The sequence below is a fragment of the Balaenoptera ricei genome, chromosome 20, assembly GCF_028023285.1.
Source record: "Balaenoptera ricei isolate mBalRic1 chromosome 20, mBalRic1.hap2, whole genome shotgun sequence".
Lineage (NCBI taxonomy): Eukaryota > Metazoa > Chordata > Mammalia > Artiodactyla > Balaenopteridae > Balaenoptera > Balaenoptera ricei.
In genome coordinates, this window is record NC_082658.1 from 52750570 (window position 1) to 52776312 (window position 25743).

Sequence of the window (25743 nt, forward strand, 5' to 3'; positions counted from 1 at the left end):
ACCCGATTAGAAAATGCTTCTTGAATAAGAATAAGCTAATGGTTGCGGCTTTATAAAATCTAAAGATGTTCTACTAAAACCCTAACAGCTTTTTTTGTACCACCAAACAGCTGTGAAAATAAACCAGTGCCCCTCAATGGGCTCCCCCACGTGCGGGACCACCCCACTGCTGATCACAGATCTGTCAGTCAACTTCCAGGGGACAGAACTGCAAGGGGGGACTTTCTGTCCATGCTCCTTCCATGACACGGAGACGGGTGACTGACAGGCAAATGCAAAAAGAGCAAATGTGGTTTTCAACTTTCTGGGTGGTGATTCTGGTACAGAAACAGTTAAGGGGGGGTGGGTGGGATGTAAGCAGATTTTCATTTGGAATGGATGAGAAATCTCTTATTCCCAGGCACCCCATCTCCCAAACAGAAATAACAAATCCCAAGCGAAGTGCGACACATCTTTTTATATACAAACGGTCAGTGGTACAGATGGAGTTACTTTTTATAAATATCTGCAGCAAATCCCTTTAAAAAAGCTGTGAATAAAAACCACCTCGCAGCACCAAAGGCCTGTCCTTCCCTAAAAGTGTTAACTTCCCGAGGGCCTATTCTTAGCCAAACACGTGTGGAGCCCTCCTGGGAAGGACAGGACCACTTTGGGACCAGGCGAGAGCCCTCCCGTTTCCCCAGAGAGCCGAGGTGACTTGCAGGTCATCTGCTGCCCAGGACCTGGGAGTGATTAAACAGTTTCTTCCCAAGACTTCAGTCTTCTTTGTCAAGCTGCTGATTAAGCGTCTCTATATTTCCTGGCAGTGGCCCAGAGCGAGGGAGGAAAGGAACCTACAATAGTGTGAGGAAGTAGAAAACTCTGGGTATTTTGATTAAAAAACACTTGGTAGTCAATGCAACCCTGTAAAGCCAATGGATCCAGTTCAGCAGAGGGAACACTGTGATTCAGCCTTCCAGAATCTACAGACAAGCATTATTATTATTATTTTTCTTTTAAGGAAGGTAATTACTTAGCACCAATTTCTCTCTCTCTGGTAATCCTTCCTTTTCCTTGGAGCCCTTGGCTGTGATCAGTGCGGTCAGAACGCAGCTCAGCGGTACTTTCCCATCAGTAACGCAGCCGGACAGGTTGGGGAGCGCGGTAACGCGGCACAGAACAAACAGCTCTCTCACACCAGAATGCAACTCTGCTCGGGGGGCATCCTGACTCCGGGACACAGGCGGCCCCACCGACTCCTTCGGGGGTTGGCTCTCCAGCCCCGAGGGGCTTCACTCAAAGCGACGCAGGTGGTTGTACAGAGACTGGACGTAAGTGAAGACGCACATGGGGTCCGGCTTGCGGCCCATCACCATCATGTCCTCCACCTCAATGAGGCGCTCACAGTTGGCCAGATTCCTGAAACACAGAAGCCCCATCAGAACGCCGGCCCCAGCCATCAGCCAGAGTCGCTGCCCCCAGAACAGAGCTTGGCCTGGAGCTGGAGGCTCCCAAGTGCTCCCCAACTGGGAACTCACATCACCCCAGAAGAGCCTTTGCGGTTACTTTCTCTAATGCAGTGTTTCCCAGACTCCCACATCCAGGAACCGCCCTTATGACTCGTGTTTTTACATAACTAGACTTACTTTAAATTTTCAGTGAAATTCAGCTTCACTTTAAGGTTTCACTAAATTAAGTTTTGCTAAAAAATTCAATTTTATTAATTTAGTCAAACTTATATTAATCGAAGAGGTTAGTTTTATTAATAAAAATTTAGCTCCAAAATTAAATTTCACTAAAAAAATGATCAACGTGTATCAGCAGTATATGGAGAATCAGCACGGACTATAAAAATAAATGTAAAATGAATAAAGTAAAAAATAAATTCACCCATATGCTTCCTAAAACAGTGTCTTTAACTTTTTTTTTTTTAACCATAACCCATAGTTAGAGGTGTTTCATCGTGATTCATTCAGCACATGCATACATTTATGTGGAAATAAAGTTTCACAAAGATACTGACCTTTTCTACTACTCATATTTTCTCTAGATTTCATCTTTATTTCTCCCCCACCTCCTTTTTTTTTTGTTTGTTTTTTGGTTTTGTTTGTTTTAATGCTGGTCGTGAGCCACTAAAAATTGATTTTATTATCTACTCAAGGGTCACAACAACTCAAAAGTTTTAAAAGTTGCTTCAGATCATCTTGTGAGCCTCCCCTCAACCTCGCCCTGGGCCCGCCTCATGCTCTGGGAAATACTGGTTTAACTTCTGGCCCACTGGTGTAGATGCGTGTGGAAATTGGGGCCTTTCACTGGGCTGCAAAAAAAGCTGTTCCCTCTGCCGTTCCCGGCTGGGAGGGGGACTGAAGGTCCCGGCTTCAAGGTCTCATGGAGGTGGGAAGATGAGCATCCACCTGGGAGGTAACAGCAGGGACCCTCTGCCAAGCCCAGCAAAGCCCCGCCCTGCGCCGAGCCAGACGCGTCATCAGGCCGAACCCAAAAGGCCCAAAGCAACTGCACTCGGTCCAATCAGCTTCAACAGCTGCGTGCACTCTTGTAGTTCCAGGGTCTCCGGTTTTTTGCCCCCATATCCATAAGTCCGTGAGTGACACCGCTCATGTCCCAGCTGTATCCTTGATAGCTATATGATTTGAGCAAGACACTTAACTTCTCAGGGCCTCAGTTTCCCCGACTGGGATAACAGCCACTTCACAGGGAGGTGGGAGGATTAACGAGCTAATCACACAACCAGCAGGTACGGTGTCTGGCACATCGGAAGAGCTCAGTAAACGTTAGGAATGCTCACTGTTGCTGTCTGTATTATCGTGGTTCGCTCCAAGCAGCAGAGTGGGTCATCAGGGAAAAGAGGCCTGAGTTGGAACTCTAAAGAGCTGGGTTCAGATCCTGGCTCTGCCCAGAGCTTCACCCTTCCGTGCCATTTCCTCGGTGGAAAATCAGCCCCCGACCTCCGCTCCCCCTCCCGGTGGGCTTGTTCTTGTTGGGAGGTGGTGCCTTGTACCCCAAGCACTTTCTACCAGTCCCTGCCGGCTCCTGGGCCTGCGTGCTCCAAAGACAAGCACTGTAACGTCAGCACGGGGCCCATCCGGTGGTGCTGGCCTGACGCCGGGCCTCCTATCAGAAACCGAAAGTCAGGGCGAAACGGAGACACCGGTTCCTGGATCCCGTCGGCGGCTCCCCCTCGGTCTGGAGTGGGCAGCTTGCAACGGAAGCCGAGGGCTTCGTGGGGTGGCGAGTGGTTCTGGCCCGATGAGCGGGCACCCTGGCTGCCCAGGATGGGCCGGGGCGGGGCTCGGTGTCAGGGGAGTGGACGCTGTGACGAGGATATGCACGCAGAGGTGCTTCGTTGATAGTCAAGGACTGGAAATCTGAGTTCCTGGGGAGGCCGTGGACCTGAGTTCACCTCCTTGAGCTATCAGGTGGCGTCTGATGCCCTTCTCCCTACCTGCAGCGCAGGGAGAGTTCCTCCTGCCCTCCCAGGGCTGCAGACAGAGAATGCCAGCTGTGTGCCCAGGTATCACCACTGACAGCAGTGGCCTCAGTAGTCAGTCCCCCAGGAAACGTGGGCACCATTAGAACCCTAAACCTCAGCCTTGGAAGAGAACTGAAATCCCACCCTCCAAACACCCCCCTCAGAGGCACCAACCACCTGGTGAAGGCCCTGCTTCGGCCATGCTCCCCTCCAGGTTCAGGGAAGGGGCCTTAATTTCCTCCAAGCACCGTTCCAATCCCTCCGCAGGCGGCCCTGGCCAGGAGGAAGTTTTCCCTCACGTTTCTTACACTATTTTGCCTCTTGGTACTTTCTACCTATTGGCCTCACAAGGCTATTCTCAGTCTAATTGTTTTTCACCCACAAAAGAGCCCTTCACATGTTGGAAGAGAATCTTAATATCCATGTCTTTCCCTGAAACTAAAAATGTCTGGTTCCTTCACTGTGCCCCCAGTGGGTACCTGGGGGCTCTCCTCTGAGCGGGTTCTCATTTCTCTCTAGAATTGCTGGCACGTTCCAAGTGTTGTCCAACTTGGGCTGACCCCCTTCTTCATTCTAGAGGCTGCACTGACCCTCCCACTAATGACATCCCTGCCCCTGCCCAGGGTGGCAGTCAGGATGGGCACTAAGGCCTGACCCTGGTATCGCCCTCTACCCCGCAGACAGGAAGCTATGGGCAAGGTGCTGGCTTCCCCAGAAACCAGGGGACTGAGCCACATCCATCTGGTCCCCACCCCACCTCAACCAGCCATGACAGTAATAAGATTTCTAGAAGCTATGGACACAGCTCCTGAGACAGGATGTGGGTAAAGGAAAATGATGATGAACATTGACTTTTATAAAAACATTTCAGTCTCAAAATATTAGAGGCCCCAATTGCCTTTTAAATGAAAACAAAACTGCTTTTGTGAAAACACAAACTTGTTTTAAATAGTTCAAACAGCATGGAATAATAATCCAAAGGAGAAAGCACGGGTCATTTCAAATGTCACTGCGCAGCAAGAACCAGAGCTATCATTTGCCTACTACCAATTTTAGATGAATCAGCCCCACCTTGTTTGGGGTTAAAAAAGGGTTAGAGGATTTTCTCCTACTACTATCCTATTGTGATCTTCTGTCACTACAGGGCTAGCCTGTCAGGCAGGTGGAGGAGGTGCCTGAGGGGTTATTTTTATTTGTTTAAGCCTTCTCTAAATGCAGCCTGGGATGCCAGGGCTCAGACTACAGCCTCCTATCTGGTTTTAGAGACACATGGGCACTACAAATAGCCTGGAAGCTCCTTCAGCTGGGCTGTAACCTGAGAGTAGGACACATTCCCCGAAGGGCAAGCAGGATCCTCAGCTACACGGCCGGCCCCGGGCCTACACCGCACTCTCCATCTCAGTGGAGAAGGGTGCAGAGGGTCAAGCACCGGCAACAGGAGCTGGTCCTCCCGCTTTCCAAGCCCCGAACACCTGTCAGACAAGGGGAGCTCACTGTGTTGTCAACACCGCATCACTCACACAGATTAGGCCCTGGGGAATCTCTGGGGAGGAAAATTATCAGGGGGCGGGGCATCACAAACCCCTCTTGCTCCCCAGGTTCTGCATGCGTCTCTGTACTTTTAAGGCCCCTTGCTCGCCGAAGGGTCTGGAAACTCCTCCTTCCTGATGTGCAGGGGCCCTGTCCATGGCTGCTTTTCCTTTCCAAAGGTTGTGCCTTCATCAGAGCCCAGGTTCCTGTCACCCTACACCGCCCACCGCAAACTACCTTTCTCAGCAATGCTGCCTGCGTGGCCCTTGATGGCTTTCCCCCAGCCCCGCGTGTCTGCTTGGCTTTTGCTGGCAAAACTAAGGAGTGTCTGTTAAGACACTGGTAGCCAGTATCCTCAAGTAGGTGTCCCTGTGCTTTCTTTCCAGCTTTTCTAACCAGCTTATTGTCCAAGAAACTAGGTGAGCCCAGCTGCCATCCTCCCAGGAGGCCTCGGGCAGGCAGGCCCCCCATGTACCTGTGAGCTGAGTTCCCGGATGGCTCAGGAGTGGGGGCGCCTTCCTCCCCCTCAGGCCGGCTGTGGGCGCCCCTCCCGGCCCTCTCTCGAGTCAGCAGAAAAGCCAGAACTCATCTCAGGGGCCCGAAGGCCACCCTCCCCTCCCCTCCCCTCCCCAGCCAGCCGGGGGCAGGCTCAGGTGGCCAGAAGGCGGGGCCCGGTTTTTACCGCGGTGTTTGCTCTGGGTGGGAGGGAGGCACAGCCTGGAGCAAGCTCCCACACCCCAACCCCAATGCGGGAACAGAACATCTGCTTGGAGTCTGGAGGCTCTCTGAGCTCACACCTCGTGCCAGGAAAGCACAGCCACGAACGGCTCTGGCTCTGGCCGCCAAGGGAAGTTACGCTCCCTGCGAGCTGGGGTGCAGGACCACCATCCTGGGGCCCGGGGCACCCCTCTCCCTGCCACAGCCCAGCCTGGTCCAGGGCTGAGGGTGACCAAGGCAGCCGGGGCTTGAGCGGGCACCGCCAGGCCCACTGGACTCGATGGAGAAAAACTGTCAAGACAAGCGTGGCCTCACCCAGCGGGGGTGGGTCTTGGGTGCCCACATCAGAGCCCGGGCCCTGTACACTCTGACCATCTGCTTTTCGACAGTCACCCTTTCTGGGCTTCCAAGCAGCTGGGCCTCCTCCTGGGAGGCGCCCCCTCCTCAACATCGAGCCGTTAAACTTGGCGCTACTTCAGCATCGTCTGGATTCGGTTGTGTAACACGCTCTGTCCAAAGCTGTTTCCGCAATTAGGATGACAGCTAATCCTAAGCAGCCAGGAAAGAGACGGCTTCCAAAGTATACAAGGAGTTCTTATGACCCCACGGGGGCGAGAGGCCACGCAGGTCATCCGAGACAACACAACAGGGGCAACACCAGCACGCCAACAAGTCAGGGTCTCCGTTCTGCCCCTAGAGCGAGACCCGCAGTACCGGGCACGGGGCTGTAACCTGTGAGCTCCAACTCCTTCCCCGGCTGGGCTTGAGGCCGGGCTTGGGGCCAGGCGTGCGGCGGAACAGGCCGGGGGGAGGGCAGGCCAGGCTTCAGGGAGGGCTCTTCCAACTCCACCAGCACGTGAGAGCACCTCCCGGACGTGGGCACCGGGGTCGCAGACAAGACACAAGGGGGGTCAGGCACACACGGGTGGCCAGAGGCTCACTCCACCAGGCACAAAGGCGGGCGGGCAGGAGAGAGCGATAAATGTTGCCTCCAGGAAACTCAGCTCTGGGGAGGTCTTCCTGCCCTCTGACCTTCCTCCCCCTAATTCCATGAAGCCCAGCATCAGGCAGCCCTCGACGCCCTCATCTCTGCCCTGTGCCCGCCCTGGAGCGGGGGCGCGGACTCGATGGACCGCAGCAATAGCTCCCCTGCCCTCCGCCTTCCGTGTTCAGCCCACAGGAGGCCCTGGCGTGAGGGCAGGAGGTGGGGGAGGGCAGAGGGTTTACTCCCTCAGCTCCCTTCCCGCCGGGTCACCGTGAGCTGGTCGCACCCACTGCCCCAAAGTACAGCTCCTCTCAGCCAGCCCTCTCCACAGAGCTGTTCTCCCCAGGCCCAAGGGTACCCCACAGCGCCTGGCTCCTCACTCACTCCTGCCCACGTGTTTGCAAGGAATCCCTTTGTTAAACCCTCCTGCCTACTCGGTTTGAATGCACCCTCACCAGAGCCCTCTTTGCCACTCTCCTGAGGCCCTGCGGGTAGCCCTCGGCCTATAACCAAATGCCAAGCTCCCTGAGCACCTCCTGAACCCAGAATCACCCCTCACGCAATCTTCTCCCTATGAACAGGTCTTAAGAAGGTAGGCAATTTCATATCAAACGCTTGTACGGCATTTAGGGAAGCAAAATGTACCTACTGGAGAAGTCTGAAATGTCCCCCAGGCAGATATTATTCAGTTTCGTGCTGATCAGCCGCTGGGCTCTCCCAAGCAACTGTATCTCTCACCAGCCTGGAGAGGACAGGCTCAGTGCTCCGGGGGACCCTGTCCCACTGCCCCTTGCACCTTGTCTGCGGCTGGTCTGGCAGACCGCACACCAGAGGCCGGGTACCAGCCAAGAGGGCAGGCGCACGAGAAGAGGAGAGAGCCTGGCTCTACCACTGAGTGCCGGGTGGCCCGGGGAAAAGCCCCCCTTCCCGGCCATAGTCTCTCCATCCGTACGGGAGGCGACACACTGGGTGGCCTCAAGGCTCTCAGCTCTGCGGAGAGCTGCCCCCGTCCTGCCGGCCCCTGTGCTGGACGCAGGGCAGAACTCGGGCTTGGGGACTGGGAGGGGCCGGCAGCCAGGGGACCCGCCATACTCACTCGGCCATGGTGAAGGCCAGCTCGAAGTTCTGCCGCCGCTGCGCGGGGCTCAGGGCCTTGTAGTCGAAGGCATCGGGGAAGAAGGAGTGCACCAGGGCGCAGAAGGCCATCCCGTCGCTCCAGCTGGAGGAGAAGTTCTGCAGGTCCACGTGCTGCGAGGCCAACGCAGGGAGGTAAGGGGGAGTACGGCGCCGGCCTCAGCTCCTCCGCCTGATTCGACCCCACAAGCAGGTCCTCCCAGCCCCTCCCCAGGCCCACCATCCACCCAGCTCAGCAACAAGCCGTGCCTGCTGGGCTCCACCTGCAGCGGCTGGGGACCAATTGGGAGGGTACAGTTTCTCCAGCTCCTACCCCTCCGCCCCAGACTGGGGCTCCTGTCCCGGCCAGGGGAACAAGAGTGGGGGGCCGGTGCCCACTCCCACCTCTGGCCGGGGTTCCAGCGGTCGGGCCGGGCTCACCTGGTAGCCGAGCGTCTTGTTGCGGCACCACTCGAGCAGAATCTGCTTGATGCTGCTGGCGCTGGCCACGCCGAAGCTCTGCGAGCGCTTCAGCTTCGCCCGGGTCTCGCCCTTCCCCCTGCAGAGAGAGGGCAGGCCTGCTGGGGGGCTGGGGGGCTGCCCCCCGGCTGCCATCGACTCCAAGAACGTGCCCCACCTGCTCACCCAGGCAGCATGCAACCCTGCAACCCCACACCCATGTCCAGGCATGAGCCCCCCATCCCAGGGCACAGCCTCCCTTGATGGAGTCTGGCACGACCAGACCCCCTTCCAGCCTCCAGGTCCCCTGTTTACCTCCCACGCGGGCAATCCTGGGGCAGAGGACCTGAGGCCGCACGGCCCGTGCCCGTGCCCCTGCCGTCTGCCTGGAGCACACTCCCTGCTTCCCTTCATCCCACCCCCCCTCTGAGCCTCCCTCCGGGGCCGCCCTCTTTCCCAGCCTGGAGCGGTGGTTTCTTCCTCTGGGCCCCAAGGACACTCCTTAATGGCCAAGATCAGGTTGTCTGGATCAGCGGGACACTTCCGGGGCGTCTCTTCTGACTCACTGGAGTCAGAGCCTTGGGAGCGGCACTGGGGGTGTTCATCATCAAATACGCCTGGGCCGCACCCCACAAGCAACAGGCATCGATACCAGCAGCGGACAGGAGGGCTGGATGAATGTGTGCAGAGCTGGTGGGAGCGGGGGCTGGGGCGTGACGGGGCCGGTCTCGCCGTGTCACCTCCAGCTCCTGCTGGGCAGCCCAGTGACCGCCCTCTGGCCTCTCCAGTCACGCCCTGAAACCAGCTTCTCCAGTTGGGTGAGGAATGTGGGTGTGAGGGCAGCCGGGGCCCCTCCAGGACTGGGGGAAGGGGGCCTAGGCTCTCCCCAGCCCTTGCCTGGCCCCCTGCCCCCTCCTCTCCTCCCCACAGCTGGGGCCACCTATCCCTCAGCCGGCTCCGTAGCCGGCCCTGACCTTGTGTCTTGCCCAAGAGGTCACATCTTGGGGAACTGCCCCCTGGGGAACAGGACAGGGCCAGCTTTGCCGTGCTGTGCCTGCCTGACCCTAGTCTGGGCCCAGGCCTACTCTGGGGGCCCCGACTGGTCTGGGGGGCGGGGGGGTGGTGAGAGCATCCGTACTTGCCAGCTGTATCCTGCTCCCATTTCTCAAATAACGCCTTCCGGGCCTGCGCCCCCGAGGTGCGGGGCAGCGTCTGCGACCTCACCAGCTCCCGGCGATGCTCCCCGGGCCGATGGGCCTGAGTCGTGGCTGGCGGCTGCGGGGACGGGAGAGACTGCGGTGGCGCCGCCAGAGGTGGGCTGAGGAGAGAACCACGGAGTCAGGAACAAAGACCCGCCCATCACTAGCTCACCTGGGCCCCGGGCCCCCACCCCACTGAGTGTAGAATGAGGCAGCCACCGGGGTACAGGCAGGGAGGAAGCACCACTTGCTCTAGTCCCCAACCGGTCCTGCAGCTTTTCCAAACTGAGCTGCTGTCCGAGGCAGGCCTGGCCGGCAGTGGGCCCTTCGGCAGGTGTCCGTGCCTGGGCTGAGCGGGGGGCACCCTCCTCGCGGGAGGTGTACGCAGAACCGGCCCCACCAGGACCAGGCCCCCTCCTCACCACCACGAAAAAAGACCCCCTTTGTTTCTCCGCTGCAACAGTTTGCCAGAAAGTCACAATTCTCCTTTTATTACTAAAAGGGGGGACAAAAGCCAAGCCAGCCTCTTTCCCCAGCTCCGATCACAATCCAGTGGGCCTGGGGGAGCACGGGGACAACCACAGGCCAGGAGGCAGCAGACCTGCCCCAGCCTACAGGCCTCCTCAGCTGCGGGCGGAAAGCAGGATGGGTGGAGAGGAAAGTGGGAGATCGTCCCACGCTCCATCCTCCTGTGGGGACTGAGACACCCCCTCCGATCTTTGCGCAGACTTGCTTTCAAGGGTCCTAAGGGAAACCAGCCCGAGGTCCTGTTTCTCCAAACCAAACCCTCCACCTAGCCCCGCAGCCTCATATCCTCTGCTCAAACCCCACCCAGTGACACCGCTCTCCCTTGGAACCAAGCCCAGGAGGGTGCCTCGTCCTGGGTCAGCACGGAGAGCTCCCTGCAGGGGCCCGGGCAGCCTGGGTTCAAGGCAAAGTCCAGACGCTGCCTGGGGAGGGCTGACCTCCCCCCACCGGGGACTGGGGCCCCGACTCACCTGTCGTTGCTCCTGCTGGCCGTCACTGCCCTGTGGCCAGAGCTGGACAAAGACCGTGGGAGAGAAGAATTCTTCTCTTCGGGACAAAGCAAGGGAGAGAAATAACAAAGCCTGGCCTCGGGGAGGGTCACCACTGCCAGCCTCCCTTCCTCTGACCTGGCCCTGTGCCGTTTACCCAGTGTCACTCAGGGCAGGGGCGGGACCCCTGGGCTAAGCTGGCCCTGCCTCGGCCAACAGTTGAGGAGAAAGGACGCTGGGAACATAGAGCAACGACATAAAAGAGGCCTTTTAAAGTGTCCCCCGCCCCCAGCCCCGCTTTTGAGAGCACAGAGCCCAGGGCCTCTTGTGCTGGGTATCCAGCAAACACTTTGTTCCTGAGCCCTCATTCTGGAAACCCACACGGCCCAACCCCAGGACACACCACCGAGGCCTGACCCCAGGCCCAAGACAGGCCCCGGGGACCACGCCAAAGTGTGCAGGCTAAGAGGCCACCGTCTAACCACAGCCTCGACCTGCAGTAAAAGCCACAGTCGTCTCCCGTGGGGGACGATGCTACTTTACAGCGTCTCCGGGGGGAGGAGTCGGGCAAGATGAGCCCATCTGACGGAGCAGATGAGCTAGGGGAGGGGCCGCAGTGACAGCAGGGAGGGCCGGGGCTTGCCCAGGTTTTCTGAGTCTCTTGCCAACCGCCCCCAGCCCCTGCCCTCCTTCCCAGTTTGAGGCCATGCCCTCCTGCTCCTACCACTGGGACTGGGAGTCCAGGGTGTGGTGGCCTCGCTGGGGCTGAGGCCCCCCAGGACGGCGGCAGACGTGGGCGAGAGAGCTGCGGCTGACGTCTCCCCAGAGAACCTCTCGGAGACTCGCGTGACAGCCGTGACTGGCTGGTGAGGCAGCCGCAAGGAGAGGTTCGCAGGGCGAGGCTTGGGGGGCTCTGGTGCCGGGACGGTTTGGGTGGTCTCAGGGGGTCCATCACCTGGACCTGGAACATGGGACCAGCAGGGTTGTGGGTGTCAGCCGTGGCATCCACAGGGGCCTCAGACCCTCCCAGGAGGACTCCAGTCTCTGTGAACCCTCCTCCCACCTCCTCCAGGAAGGCCTCCCTGACCACTCCAGCCTCCCCGACCTCCCCCTGCTGGGAACGTCTCGCTGCTCCAACCAGAGCTGGCGTCTGCTCCAACTTTCCCTCATAGACAGTTCAATAAATAGTCGCCTATCAGTCCACTTTCTACCCTGTTCAGTGCTTGGACGATTCCTCAGCCCCTGCTTGCATTCCTCCAGAAACAAGGAAGCTCACCACCTTCCGAGATCTCTCATTTTCTTCTGTGTTTACAAAGCTCTACTTCACACTGAATGAGGCTGCTCTCCTGGCAGCCTCTCCACCCACTGGGGTTTAGGCTCAGGTCCTCCATCCCCGACAAGGGGTGGCCTGGCACAGAGGTGTGGCCGAGGCCCTGACCCCGAAGCTACCCAGCCCGCTCTCTTCTGCCGTCAGCCCAACCTGCCCCAGGCTGGTGCCCGTTCTCGACGATGCACGAGTTTGAGGTCCTTCTCATCTCCGACTCGCCGGCCTCGTCATGGTGATCCACGCTCTACAGAGAGACAAACACCACCGAGGCCTAGTCAACCGGGGCCAGCTGCCCGCACCCCCCACGGCCCCCCTGGTTCTGACAGGGCAAACAACACTCAATTTTGAGAGAGACAGCCTCAGGAAGGTACAGTGATGGGCCAAGGTCACACAGGACTCAGTCTCACCAACTGAGCCCCCAGGATCCTGGAGGCAAACACCTCCACGGGGCTCATCCCAGACCCCCAAAATGCTAGGGACAAATGTCAAGACTGGGAGTTCTGAAAGCGTGTGCAAGGCACCCTACCCCTTCCCCCAGGCTGGACCAGATGCCTGGGGTCTGGAGAGCCTGGCCCTTGCTCATCCCGGGGGCTGCCTGTGCGGGAGCAGCCCAAACCCAGCGACGTAAGGTCCTTCCGGGCCAACAATGGGCCCAGGAGCCCTGACGCTGCAGGGTCACAAGATTTGCCTGTATGTCCAGAGTACAGAGGCCTGACTGGCTCCGTGCGGCCCCTCCATCCCCTCTGGGCTACAGCAGTGGGGGGTGTCAGGCAGAGAGAGCGCCAAGACCAAGAGCCAGCAGGGAACCTGGCATCCTGGCTGTGTCGCCAGCCACCAGGTGACCCAGGTCAGGTCGTGCCCCCTCTGGGTCGGTTTCCCTGTTGGAGATGAGGGAGTAGGTTATGCAAAGCCTCTGCCATTTCAGCGTCTGCCAAGCGTCAGGTTCTTTTTCTGGGCATGCCACTTAAACCAACTTGCTTCTGTCCCCCCAGGAAGGTGCCACCACTCCCATTTTACAGATGGAACCTGAGGGCTGAGAGAGGGGATGTGTGCAGTCCAAGGTTACACAGTGAGAAACAGCTGAGATTTGCGGCCAGGAGGGATGTTCTCCTCAACCTTGGCTCTGCGCATCTCACAGTGAGGAAGGTTGGAGGGCTCGGAGCATCTGTGAGGCTGGTAGGGTCTGCCCTGCAAGAGGAGAGCACAGGCAGACCCCGATCCGGGGCTCTACTAAGAGCCCACGATGAGTGGCTTGAGAGGTGGCCGTACCTCTCCTTAGACGCCTCCAGACCACCTAGCGCCCTTGTCTACCAGGTTCCCAGAATGACAAAGGCCCATCCTTGGCCCCCGACGGCTCAGCTATCACTGCAACCAGGGCAAGAGGTGTCCACCCCGCCATGGGGGGGTCAGTCTGGTGGGGGAGCCAGGACTGTGAGATGAGATCAAGCCAGCATGAGGGTGTGTGCCTAAGACAGACTTCATCCAGCCCAGTGGGTCAGGAAGAGCCTCCCAGAGGCAGGGGTAGCTGAGAGCCAATCTAGAGTAAGCTAGGTGGACCAGGAGTGGAAGCGACTAGTATCTGCCAAAGCAGATAGACAGCAAGGCACAAAGCATTCTGATCTGGTGGCTGGAGAAGCACCATGCAGCCCAAGGTGCCAGCCTAGAGCACTTGGACTTGACTCCTTGGACAAGAAGGAACTGAAGGTCGTCAGCTGTGTTTTAGGAACATCCTTCAGAAGCCAGTGACATAGTGCCATGGAAGGGGGCGACCAGATGGCCAGTCACCTCACTAGTCCCGCATGGGGACCTGGGGAGGAGAGATGGGGCAGTGAAAAAGGACTCAAAGGTTTGGGGAGAGTAAGTGGATATGGAGGGACGGGGGAGTCACACCTCTTCCAAGCCTGGGCTTTGGGCCCAGCTGACTTGACTATGGCGGTGGGGGGGATCGGTGGGAAAATAAGAACTTCAATTTGGGACATGGTGAGTGTAAGGTGTCCTTGGGGCATCAGGGGGTTGAGGTCAGGAGGCAGCTGGATATTTGAGTCTGAAGTTTAAGAGGAAGGACGGACAAACGACGGACAAACTGGGGTCTCACATCTGGAGCACAGCAGAGGAAGAGCAGGCTCGGGGCCGATGGGGCCTGTGATGGGCACCACATCTGGGGGCAGAAGAGGCACCTGCAGAAGAGAATAAGAAGCAGCAGCCAGAGGGGGGAGGAAGAAAACCAGAAGAATGTGAAGAAAGGCAGGTGGAAGTGTGTCGAGAAGGCTGGCGTGTCAGTGGCTCCAAAGGTGGCCTCAGGTCAAGGAAAAGAAGGTCAAGACAAGATCTAAAAAGGTCCTTTGGGTTTAGCAAAAAAAGAGGTTCTTGTTGACAGTTTAGGAGCTGAATCAGAGGTGGGGGTGGGTGCAGGAGACAGCCTCGGGGAGAGATGGAGACACGGTACCTGCTGCCATGAGGGGTGGGGGAAGGGGCTCTTCCAGGTGGACGAGGTAGGACAATGTTTATAGGCTGTGAGAAAGGCTCCAGCCGGGTGATGGGACCCTCTGTGGGGTGGGGACCCTGGGGAAGTGGGAGAGGACAGGACTCGAGCCTGGGGAGAGCCTGGGCTTGGAGAGGAGGCGACTCCTCCAACTTCTGATTCAGGAGGATGGAGCGGGACGGGCCGGCCCCACTCGCAGGAACACTGGGGAAGAGAGGGCAACTCCTGACACCCCAGAGTGGGGAGGGCACCCCGAGCGCCTAACCTGAAGCCAGCTCGGCACAGGGAGGAGAAGCAGCCACTCCACCCTGAACCCAGCCCCCACCCGTCACCAGGGCGCTCAGCTCTGGGGGCTCCACGTCCCGCCCACTCACTCTACTCTGGTCCAACAGGTTCCGCAGGTCTAGGCGGAGGTCTGGAGGGCCCGGACACTGGTGAAACCATTTTCCCAGGAATGTGGGTCTCTCTGGGGGGCCCCCCACAGACGCCTGCCCCCACCCCCGCACACTGCAGGCCCCGTACCCACCCCATGATGCCCCAGGGGGACCAGACGCCACAATCGGGCAGGAAGTAGGTCCTGGACCAGCTGGATTCCTGCCAAGGGGTCTCCGGCAAAGCAGGAGGGAAAGGGGATGGGGCTGACTCACGCTGGCAGGCCGGACTCCCCTCACTACCCCATCCCCGAGGCTGGGACCCGCTGCACGTTCAACTCATCCAGAGACCGCCCTCCAACCCCTCATACGAGCCTGGCGGGTGGGGGTCATCCTTAACCTCACCCCGTGACCAAAGGCAGCAGCAGAGTCAAGGTTTGGGTCTCCTACCCCAACCCAGGGCTCTATCCACAAAGCGTTCATGCTTTCCAGGAGCAGGAAGGACAACTCAAGACAAATTTGTGAGGCCGGGCCCTGGCCATCTTAGCCAGGTGAGGGGGAGGGGAGGGGGAGAGCGGGGTAACTGCTCCAGCAGGATCTGAGTCCCTGAGCCCACCCACAGGGCCCCCAGCATGCCTGCTCCCCCAGTGGTCTTCCTTCGGTGGGGGCAGCCTGATTCAGCCACAGGGAAGGGAAGCGGGGCGGTTCTGTGTGCTGGGGTCAGAGTAGAAGTCACTGGAGAGCCCTGGGGATGAGACGGGTCCTGGGGAGCTGGCTCGCGCGCACTCCCAAGATCTGGGCTTTGTTTGAAGAAGGGGGAGGCTCCCTGTGAGAAAGCCCAGGCCTGGGAATGTTAGGGGGAGAGGCAGGGGGTGAGTCTGATTTCAGGGACCCTCTCCCTGGGGAAGTGTTTAAACACTGTTGTGAGGCCAGGAATAATAGTCCAGGCGTTCTTGGGGCTGCCTGACCCCACGTGGGCTCATGCGCCTGGGCAGGGGAGCACGTCTGCGTGCCTAGCACAGCCCACATGCGGCCAGAACCCCCAGCCTGAGCCCCTAACACGGCTGCTCCGTCCTCCTCCTCCTCCTCCCTCACACCACAGTTTTAAAGACTCAATTCAAACTTCTCCCCAAAGCATTTAACTCTCTTATCACACAGTGTGTCTGGGAAAGGAAGGCAGATAAGGCAAGTCTGGTTTCTTTCACATCGGACCTCGATGCTGCTCCTGGCTGTCGCTCCCGAGGGGCTCCTCTGTCTCTGACGTGGGGACCCGGTGGCTCCAGCTCAGCTGAGGACATTTCCAGGGACCAACTCTGGCACAGCCTCCCGGGCCAAGCTTGACCTCAGGCTACCCTCCACTAGCCAGACCACAGCTGCGGCTCCGTGGACACTCTTACGAACCGATCGGGTTGATGTCACTGTTGTAACTACGCAGCCCACTCGGCACAGGGGCCAAACAGGGATGGGCCAATCCCCCTTGGACGCAAGGAAACTGAGGTCCAGCTGGGAGATGTCCCCAAGGCCTCATAACAAAAGTGCCCGAAGCAGCTCCTATTTGCTGCAGGGTCTCAGGCTTCCTACAGGGAGTCCTCCTGATTATTCCCACCCTACTGCCCTGTCCTCTCCCTCCTCCCAGAGCCTCCCTGGCTACTCACTACCTAGCAAGGTCAAGGTTTGTGCACTCAGAACTGGATTACTAGACCAACCCTGCATTGAGTTCAGGGCATAAGTATATGCTGAATATGACCCACCTCCAACCCCTGCAGTCCCTGGTTTGAAACAGCAGGAAGCAAAAGGGTCTCAACCAAGGGTCTCTAAATTTCATTGCCTGTTACAGAGGGGCAGTGGAACACCAGCCTCCGCACTGCCTGACGACTGCCACCACTGGCTCTCGTGCGCGGGTGAGACCCTCCTACCCAGACCACCCTGCCCCCCCACCCCCGACCCCCGGCAACACACACGTGGGAATATGGGAGTCTGAGAGGCCAGACAGCCCCGGCGCCCAGCTGAGACTATTTCCAGTCGCACCCCGGAGCCCCGATTCCTTGCTCACGACCAAGTGTCCGCTCACAAGCTGCCGGTAACAACCCATGAGCAAGAACGTGTGGATGGGGCTTCCCTGGTGGCGCAGTGGTTGAGAATCTGCCTGCCAATGCAGGGAACGCGGGTTCGAGCCCTGGTCTGGGAAGATCCCACATGCCGCGGAGCAACTGGGCCCGTGAGCCACAACTACTGAGCCTGCGCGTCTGGAGCCTGTGCTCCGCAGCAAGAGAGGCCACGATAGTGAAAGGCCCGCGCACCGCGATGAAGAGTGGCCCCCACTTGCTACAACTAGAGAAAGCCCTCGTACAGAAACGAAGACCCAACACAGCCATAAATAAATAAATAAATAAAATAAAAATTAAAAAAAAAAAAAAAAAAAAGAACACGTGGATGACTGCACAGCGCCCCTCCCTGCCAGAAACTGGCTCGGAGCCCGGGTGGGCGAGAGAGAGGTGGGGTGCAAGAGAAGTGGGGACCAGCGCCTCTGGTCGGGCAGGGAGAAGCTGCCTCAGGCCCAGGGAGCCTCTGATCCCACTGGAGACCTCGACCATCCTCTACCCACAGTGCTCAACTCTGCTGGCTGTTCCACCTCCCTTCAGGCTCTTTTGAAGCCCAGAACCTACTCCTCAACGGTGTCTCCATCCTCATCCCTCCGCGAGGGGCAGCGTCCCTGCTGACCCCCAACCTCTTCTTCCAGAAGGACTTCCCTCTCTCCATGTCTAAGAATGGGCTTTCCAGGGCCTCCCAGCTCCCTGGCAGCTCCCTGGCCTCTGCCCAGGGCTCTGGCCTCACCCTCTCCTTCTGCACAGCTGCCCTGAAGACCTCACCCATTCTAGGGCTTCAACCACCAGTTCTGCCCTGATGTCCCCCTGACCTCCGGCCTCGACCAGATCTGTGACTCCGCCTGCTCTGGGACACCTTCGCCTGGATGTCCCACAGCCTCACACCCTCAGCACAACCCAAATGGAACCCAGCATCTCCACCAGACGTGTGACTCAGGAGGCCCCCAGCAGGGCTCCCCAAGCTCTGGTCGTCCTCTCCTTGGACCACCACATTTAAGTTATCCTGTCTCCAGCCACCCTCCAACCTGCCATCCATCCATGAGGGACCTTGTTGGATACAAGGAGGACCCTGTCCCTCCCCTGCCCGGTGCCCCTCGCCCACCAGCCCCATAGCCAGGAGGACTAGCCCACTCCACGTGACTAACGGCCATTCCCCACTGAGAAAACTTAGATGACTGGAGAGACTCCTCTCACATATTTGCGTGAATTCATGTACCTATTTACATGACTCTGAAAGCATTTTTCGAAAACTTGGACAGCTGCTTCCACAAGCAGACAAGGAGCAAATGTGTGTTAAAATAAAATCTCAAAAACAGCCGATGACACAGTTTATTAGGTACGTGTGAGCTCACAGTGGTGATCTTATACCATGGTCAAACAGTGGTCACGCTTACAGGACAGAATTAAGTGTATCCATTTCTAGGCACTTCACACGGAGCACCGGGACACCCAGGAGCTCTGCCACCAGCATGTTTAAGAACCTCTCACCCCACCCCCCAAGGCAAAGCCCAGCTCCCCGGCCCAGCATCCAGGGGCCTTCACGATTCCTCCCTCTGCTCTCATACCCACCAGGCTCGCCTGCGGCCGGTGAGTCCGTTCAGCCTCTCTGAGGCGGCAGGCACAGCCCCACACACCGCCCCCTGCACAAGCGGCAGCAGGTCCTTGGCCTCCAGCACAAAGCCAGCCTGAGACACCCACCAGGACGGGACAATCGTGTTTGGAGCAGAACATCTGCTCTGGCTGCCCGCGGTGTTGGTACTGCTCGGTCTGGGGCCATCGCCCACCCTGGCTGGGACCTCCAGGGGCAGGGGCTAATCTGATCCCCCTCCTCCTGGCCCCTGGAGGTGCAGCCCAGCCCACACAAGAGATCTGAAGGCGTGATGGACTGAACCAAGGAGGGACTGCAGGTGCACACTACCCAGACCCTGGCACCCCAACCCCGGAGCACACGCCTGGCAGGGTGGAAAATCCCACCTAAGGGCCACTGCACACACCCTGGGAACCTTCTCACCCGCCGCTCCAGGCGGCCCCAGGCTCAGGGGAGTGACTGGTCCACACCGGCCTCCGCCCCACACCCACGCCGTGTGGGCCTCTGGCTGGTCACTGACCCCGGAAATCTAGACTGCTCACGACTGGTTCCCCCTGGCCCCCACCGCCACCCCTTCTCTTCCTTCAAGGTAAGGATTTACCCCCCTGCGAGTTCCCAAACGCCGCTGCCCGGCTGCGCCCCAACAGATGGCGTCCTCCTGCCCCAACACACACCCGGGCTTGAGTTCTCAATCTGGGTTAATCAATAACCTGGACCGTCAGGCCTCAGTGAAGCGGCATCGCAGGGGGCGCGTCAGTGGAGGTGTGGGAGTTGGGGGGGGAGGTGGGTTGCTGACCACCCCAACACGCCGGCCGGGCCCCGGGCGGTGTTAAACAGCGCCCAAGCCCTTAGTGCCACGGGACAGCGGAGAGAGGGGGACAGAACTCGGGGCGAACAGGGCCCGGATGCAAAGAAGGGAGGGGGCCCAAGACAGGTGCAGCGGGCAGGCTAAGCCGGTGCTTCGCCGGATGGTGGCCGGACCCCCACGACGGAGTCGCAGCGGCGGGTGGCAGAGCAGCGCCCAGTCCCGCAGGCGCACGCACTCGGGACCTATAGGCGCGGCGGGGGTCGCGGAGCCCTCCTTCCCCGGCGCACGCGCACAGGCGCCGGCGCTCCCCGAGGCTCACCTGGCCTCGGCCGGACAGCGAGAAGGTGGCGTGGCTGGCAAAGCGCGCGGTGCCCAGACGGGGCGCGCGGTCCGGGACGCCAGGCGCGGGCGGAGGGCTGGGCGTGCCGGGCGCGGGGGCCAGCCCGGTCTTCAAGCCCAGCGCCTCCACCTGGCGCGTCAAGCGCTCGAGCTGCGCCTGCAGCCGCTGGTTGTCGCGCTGCAGCTCGGTCACCGTGCGCGCCAGCGGCCCGGCCAGGTGCAGCGCCTCGGCCACGCGCTGCTCCACGCCGCGCTGCAGCCCCTGCATGTCCTCGTGCAGCGCGCGCACCGCGCCCTCCAGCGCCGCCTCGTAGCGGCCCAGCGCCTCGCGCACCGTGCGCGCCTCCTCGGCGTCGGGGGCCGGCTCCATGGCGGGGCAGAGCGCTTACGTGTGAGGGAGATCAGGCCTGTCCGGGAGAGCAGTCGACCTTCGCAGCTCCGGGCAGCAACTGGACGCCCGCGGCCGGGTTCGCCCGAGGGTTGGTGGGAGGGGCGGGCAGGGGGCGGGGCGGGCCCCGCGAGCCGGGGGACTGGGCGCCGTGCGGGGGCGGGGCCTCGGGGGCGGGGCCTCGGGGGCGGGGCCAGGCGGCTCGGGGGGACAGCCCCTGTCCCGTCGACCCGAGGGATGCAGTGAAGTGGGGGCGGGGAGGTTCCCCGGTGGCGCCGGAGGAGACGAGCTCACTCCGCCTCTCCTCTTCCGCGGTGCGGAGCTGCACAGGGAGTGCGGAGGCCGAGCCCCCCTTGACCCTGGAGGAGCGGCGTGCGGCCTGGGGGAGGGGCTGCGGGCCACCTGAAGAAGGCCTCGATCCCCAAGTGGACTTGACCTCGGAGACCGCGGACGTGGGTTATGCGTTCCCTCGGGGCTCTCACTCGCAGGGACCAGGTCCTACTGGGGGTAGGGACCCCCTCACTGCTCAGGGAGACCTGAGAGCCGCAGCAGTAATTCCCACAACCCCGACCCTCACCCTGTGCCCGTCACTGCCCACTCTACGCCGTGCACACGGCCCTCACAAACACATACTCACCTGTGGGATCTTTGCCTGGAATTTCTTGCACCTGTTATAAGACCCAAGGGAGAAGGAGACAGGTGGTGAGGTCCCTCCCTGACTCTGCAATTATGTGCTCTCCCCTCCCAGACCCACTCTGTGTAGCAAGATCTTTGCATCCTTATTGCCGGTGGTCATAGGGTCTCGGAGCTCACTGAGGGGCCCCTGTTAGGGGATCCATGAGTGACTGAGGTTAGAGACAGAGGAGAGAGCGTACTTAGGGCCCAATCTCCAAATCCTAGTATCGGCGACCTTGGGATTAATCACCCCCTCCCTCCATCAGAGCCTTGGTCCCTGGCCTCTATCCACAGGCCGGGGCTCCCACCTCGACTCCCTCTCAACACTCCTTTCATGCCTGAACCCAGATATTCCTCCCTTCCATACCCCCCACCCCTCAACCGTCCCAAGAAAGGGAGGAGTGAAAACAGCTGTTGCTTCAGAGTTGTAGGATGATGGACAAAGATGTTGTATGTTCCCACATATATTGTAAAATTGATTTAAAATAAAAATGGGAACATCCCATCCTTCTTTGTGCAAAAAAAATCTTTCCTGATTAGCCTTCTCCTTCCCAGGCATGGCCCACCTGGAGGAGGCCCGGTGGCTGGGCAGGCACAGCCAGATGACTGGGGAACGATAGGTCCGAAAGGCTTGTTCCCATCACACTAGGCTTCCAAAGATGTTTGCAGCCACAGACCTCCTGGACTGGCCTGCTCTGCCCCAAAGGAACTGGATCAGCCTAACAGATGCTGAACGCTGGTTCCCCCTTTCCCCCCTCCACCGTGGGGACAGGAAGGAACGCTGGGTTACCTAATCCAAGGAGCCTTCCAGCAATTATTTCATGAGAAAGTCAAGTGCCAAAAGGCGTTCATGGTGTGTGTGTGTGTGTGTGTGTGTGTGTGTGTGTGTGTGTGTTCCAAGTAGCTGTGTGGACAGGGTGAGCCAAATTTCTCCCTGCATTCTTTCTCGGGGTAGAATCTTTGATAGAGACTAGGAGAGAGGCTGCTGCTGCAGCTTCTGCCCCGAGTCACACTCAGAGCCCCTCCAGGTCTGAGCCCGGGAGCCTGGAGTTCAGAGACCCAGCTCTCAGCCAGAAAAGCCCAGCCTCTTCGTTTGCAGGACCTGAGGAAGGACCAGGTGGGGAAGTCTGGGAGGGGCTGGACAGCTTGGTCCCTGGCCCTACAGTGGATGTGCATTTGGGCCTGTGCCTGGACCGGCAGCATAGGTGAGGGGGTGGGGGGGCAGGGGTCCAGCCTTCTCTCCCAGCCTCCAGGAGAAGGAAGGCTGGCCAGGTCTCTAGAGCGGGAACCCTAATGGGTGATAGAATCTAGAGATTGGCTGCCCAGGATCCATCCACACTCTCCCACCTCAGCCGGGTTATCTCCTGATCCACTGTGACAACATCTGGGTGGGGCTGCTTGGGGGCTGGGCAGGGCTCCATCTGCGGCTGCAGTAGGAACTCTGTCAAGGGCAGAGACGGGGCTCACGGTGGGTTCTGGGCAGACAGTACAAGAAGCAAACCATCTCCCTTGGATCCTCTCCCTCAGCAGTAAGACCACTGAGTCAGTCAGAAAGAGAAAAACAAAAACAAATATCGTATATTAATGCATGTATGTGGAACCTAGAAAAATGGTACAGATGAACCGGTTTGCAGGGCAGAAGTTGAGACACAGATGTAGAGAACAAACGTATGGACACCAAGGGGGGAAAACCGCGGTGGGGTGGGGATGGTGGTGTGCTGAATTGGGCGATTGGGATTGACATGTGTACACTGATGTGTATAAAACTGATGACTGATTAAAAAAAAAAAAAAAAAGAGACCACTGAGTCAGTAGCTGGAGGTGAGCCTAGGAGAGGAGAGATGAAGCAGGAGTGGGAGGAAGAGGGGCAGAGGGGCAGGGAGAGAAGAAGGGAGGGAGGAGGGGGTGATTCTGGGGTGGGGAGGGGGGCACTGAAGACCAGCACCATCCAAGAGCTGGCTCCTTGCCAGTTCGGCTCAGAGGCTGATGCTCACCCCAGGCCCCAGGGGCTCCTCTCCGCTGCCCCCTCAAGGCCCCTCCTCTCACCCTCCCCCGGCTCAGCTCCTGCCCAGTACCAGACTCCCTCCACATTCACCAGCCCTGATGTCAGCAGGCTAGCAAGGACGACCTCCTGCCAAGTCCTGGGGTCTTTGGCACCTGCCCTTCCAGCTCCCCCTCCCCTGGTTCCAACCCGTCCACCGTCTGCTGGTCGCTTGATCCGCTCTGGTGCTGGGCTGGGGGCGGGATTCGGGACAAGCCTTCCTGTGTCCCCTGCCAGTCACCTCCTGAAATCAAATCCCAGCCAAGCCAAAACCACAAAGTCAGGGACCTAAGATGGGGAAATTGAGGCCCCAGGAGGGACAGGGACAGGCCCCAGGTCACACAGCAAGGTATGCAAACACAGGACTGGAACCCAGGGCCCTGGCTCTGCTCCCAGCATCCCTTGGGGGCAAGAGTTGAATCCGGCCAAGTCCGGGCAGCTCCTCCAGCTCCCGGGTCGCCCAGAGGCTCCAATCCCCTGGAATTGCTCCTCGGAGCTCTCCAGAACCACCCTCACGGCCCTCTGGCAGGAGCCCCTGAGGACCGTCCCTCCTCCCATCCCTCCTGCCTCCTCCGCTTCTCCTCCCCAGTGACCTTCCTGAGTGACTGTGCTTTCACTCATCCCTTAACTGTGGTCCCCAGGGCTCTGAGCTGGGCCTGTCCCCCTTTCACCCGCAGACCCTTTCTGGGTGGTGTCACCGCCCACACACACCCATACTGATGACTCCCACTCCTCCACCTTCAGTCCAGCCCCTCTCCATACACCCACCCGCCTCCAGCCCTCAGCCCTGAAGGTCCCAGCCGCTCCCCAGACTCCTGAGGTTCTGAGGACACACGTAGGGCTTACGGGGAGGGGAAAGGACTTAAGAAGTGGGCTGGTGCAGTCCTCTGCAGTCCTGGGCCCACCTACCTGGGACCGCCCCTCACCCCCTGCACCCTGGTCCCCGTGCACGGGCGAGGCACGCACACACGCTTGCGTGCACGTGTTGGGGCGCATCCTCAGAGAGCAGGGGCTGTCTCTGCTGCACAACCATTGCCACAGCTGGAGAGGCAACTGGCTTTAGAAAGTACCCCATAAACACTGTGTAATTGAATGCCTGGGAGAGGGGACTCATTGGAGGGCCAGTGGAACCAACAGAACTAACGGATGGATGGGCTCAGTAAGATGGGTCACAGAGAGGATGCATTAGAGGGGGCTCACGGGTACTACACAGGGCCTGTCTCCAAGGTCACATCAGCCTTTGCCCTGAGTCAAAGGCAGCTGCCGACCTCACTGGTCACCTCACCCCCCCAAGCCCCTCTGCCAGGAAGGGCTCAGGTTGGAAAGTCATGGGGCAGGCCAGACCCATTATCTGCCAGACCCCGACTGGCCCTGCCATGGCCTCCATGTAGCCCTCAGCCTGCTGGGACGGGCTAAGGGGCCTGGCAGTCTGGCTTTGTAACTGGGAAGGTGTGTGAAGGCAGCCATACCACACTCCTCAGGGTGCCCAGCTGCAGGCACCCACAGGCAGGAGGCTGACAAGGACTCAACGGAGAAATACACTCCAGGACTGGACCCCTCCCTCCTGGCAAACATACCATCCCCGGCTCCTCCTCCCAAATCCTGAAATCCAGCCTCTGCCCTGGAAACCATTGCCTTGTTATGAGATCCATAGGGGTGTGGACACAGGGCTTGCGTTTATCTTTTCCTGACGGGTTGCTGGGTTCAGGAGCCAAGTGGAGTGCTAAGCAGGGAAGCAGGAGCGTGGTAGAGGCTGTGCAGGAGCCCAGGGTGGGCCAGTCTTGGGGCCCCCGGGCCTCATCTCCAGCCAGGACCCAGGAGAGGGGCACAGAGGCTCTGCCCCCTGCCCCACAGCTCTGCCTGCCTGAATCGGAGCCACTGGGGCCGATCCTGGAAACTGAGGCCCCTGGGAGGGAGGACAGAAGAGACCTCTGCCCCCTGGGTCACTCCAACTCCCCTCTACCAAACCCTCCTTTAAACCCCATCCCAGGGACACGCTGCCAGACACATGTGTAAATTTGTAATGTTCCTCTTTCTCCCGTGTATCTGAGGATGCGTCTGTGCACGTATCAGGCTTGCGTGTACAATACCTGTGTGGGTGCGTTGGTGTAGAGGGAAGATGTGGAAGGTACAGAGTCTACAGTACCTGCACACTCACCTGCACGTGTATGTGGCGTGGGCACATTTTCAAGCACCCGTGGTTCTAGGAGGGATTTTTATGCGTTTGCTCATAAGTGGTGAATGTGTTTCTAGACACACATGTATGCATGCCTGCGGTTCATGTGTCAACGCAGGATGCGTGCATGCCTGTATGTGTAGGTCGAGTGTCTACATATGCTCACGTATATCAGATGTTTGTGTGTATATCGTGTGAGTTTGCTCACCCGTGTCAGGTGCCCCATTTCTGGCTGCTGCTTTAACCAGACCTGGAAATCTGTCTCTAGAAGGTATGGGTCCTGGGTGCTCGGCAGAGACTCGCATATAAGATTCTAAGGGTGGTCTTGATGGGGGAAGGGGGTAAAAGGGTGGAGCTTCCCGCCCTCCTGGACCAGCACGGGGCCCTCTTGGTCCCAGCAGAGGAGCATCTCCCACGGGTCTCTGTTGAGAGCCAGGCTACACAGAGAGAAAAGAAAAAACAGCACACAAGCCTGGGTGGAGGCGCCTGCCTCTTCCGGGCAAAAGCAGGGGCTGCAGAGGGTGTGGGGTGGAGACAGCTGCTTCCAGCCCAGATAAGGCTGTGGGCTCACATTTTCCATTTCCAGGAGCCTCCCCCTCAGGGCCCGGAAAGGTCTCCGCTGACTCACCCCAGCTCCCTGCCCCCACCCTGGGATCTGCAGCGCCAAGAGGGGAAACCGAGGTCCTGGAAGAGCTGGCACCGCACCATAGCTTGTCCTGCACCACCGGGGACTGGGGAAGTGGTCCGTGGGGCAGGACAGGCCCAGCCTGGGGCCCGTCACAGCTAATATCCTGCCCCTTGAGCCTCTGAAAAGCCACCCAGGAAGGAGGAGGGGTCTCTCCTGTCCGCTTAGAACAACGGTCCCTGCCTGTGCACGCTCTGTGCTCGGCCAGGCTGGCTGCCCCGGCCCAGAGGACCCTGAGGCCCAGAGGGGCGAGCAGTCGTTGTCAGGGAC

General features: G+C 59.3%; 2 protein-coding genes across 4 annotated transcripts in view; both read right to left on the reverse strand.

Annotated features, from left to right (window-relative positions):
• Positions 1-438: 438 nt before the first annotated feature.
• SMTNL2 (smoothelin like 2) lies at positions 439-19988 on the reverse strand. 2 transcript variants are annotated; one of them, XM_059907550.1, is made up of 8 exons: positions 19898-19988; positions 11969-12059; positions 11213-11449; positions 10471-10546; positions 9412-9591; positions 8256-8373; positions 7798-7949; positions 439-1398 (listed from the first exon to the last, which is right to left on the reverse strand). In XM_059907550.1, the coding sequence occupies exons 2-8, from the start codon at positions 12021-12023 to the stop codon at positions 1272-1274; spliced, it is 945 nt and encodes a 314-aa protein (XP_059763533.1). In that variant the 5' UTR covers positions 12024-12059; positions 19898-19988; the 3' UTR covers positions 439-1271. The 2 variants fall into 2 exon arrangements, with proteins under 2 accessions (XP_059763533.1, XP_059763532.1); XM_059907549.1 differs by having other exon boundaries at positions 19489-19972.
• A 70-nt stretch (positions 19989-20058) lies between these two features.
• FBXO39 (F-box protein 39) overlaps positions 20059-25743 on the reverse strand; it is a 48424-nt gene continuing 42739 nt past the window's right edge. The window contains exons 4-6 of one of the 2 annotated variants that reach the window (XR_009499586.1): positions 21919-22109; positions 20534-20564; positions 20343-20394 (exon numbers count right to left, since the gene is read on the reverse strand). Coding sequence is in view for 1 of the 2 variants with exons in the window: in XM_059907555.1 (XP_059763538.1) it covers positions 20375-20394; positions 20534-20564 (51 nt within the window). In the remaining variant the exon portion in view is untranslated. Of the gene's footprint in view, positions 20395-20533; positions 20565-21918; positions 22110-25743 lie in introns of both variants that reach the window. The other variant, XM_059907555.1, reaches the window with a different exon arrangement.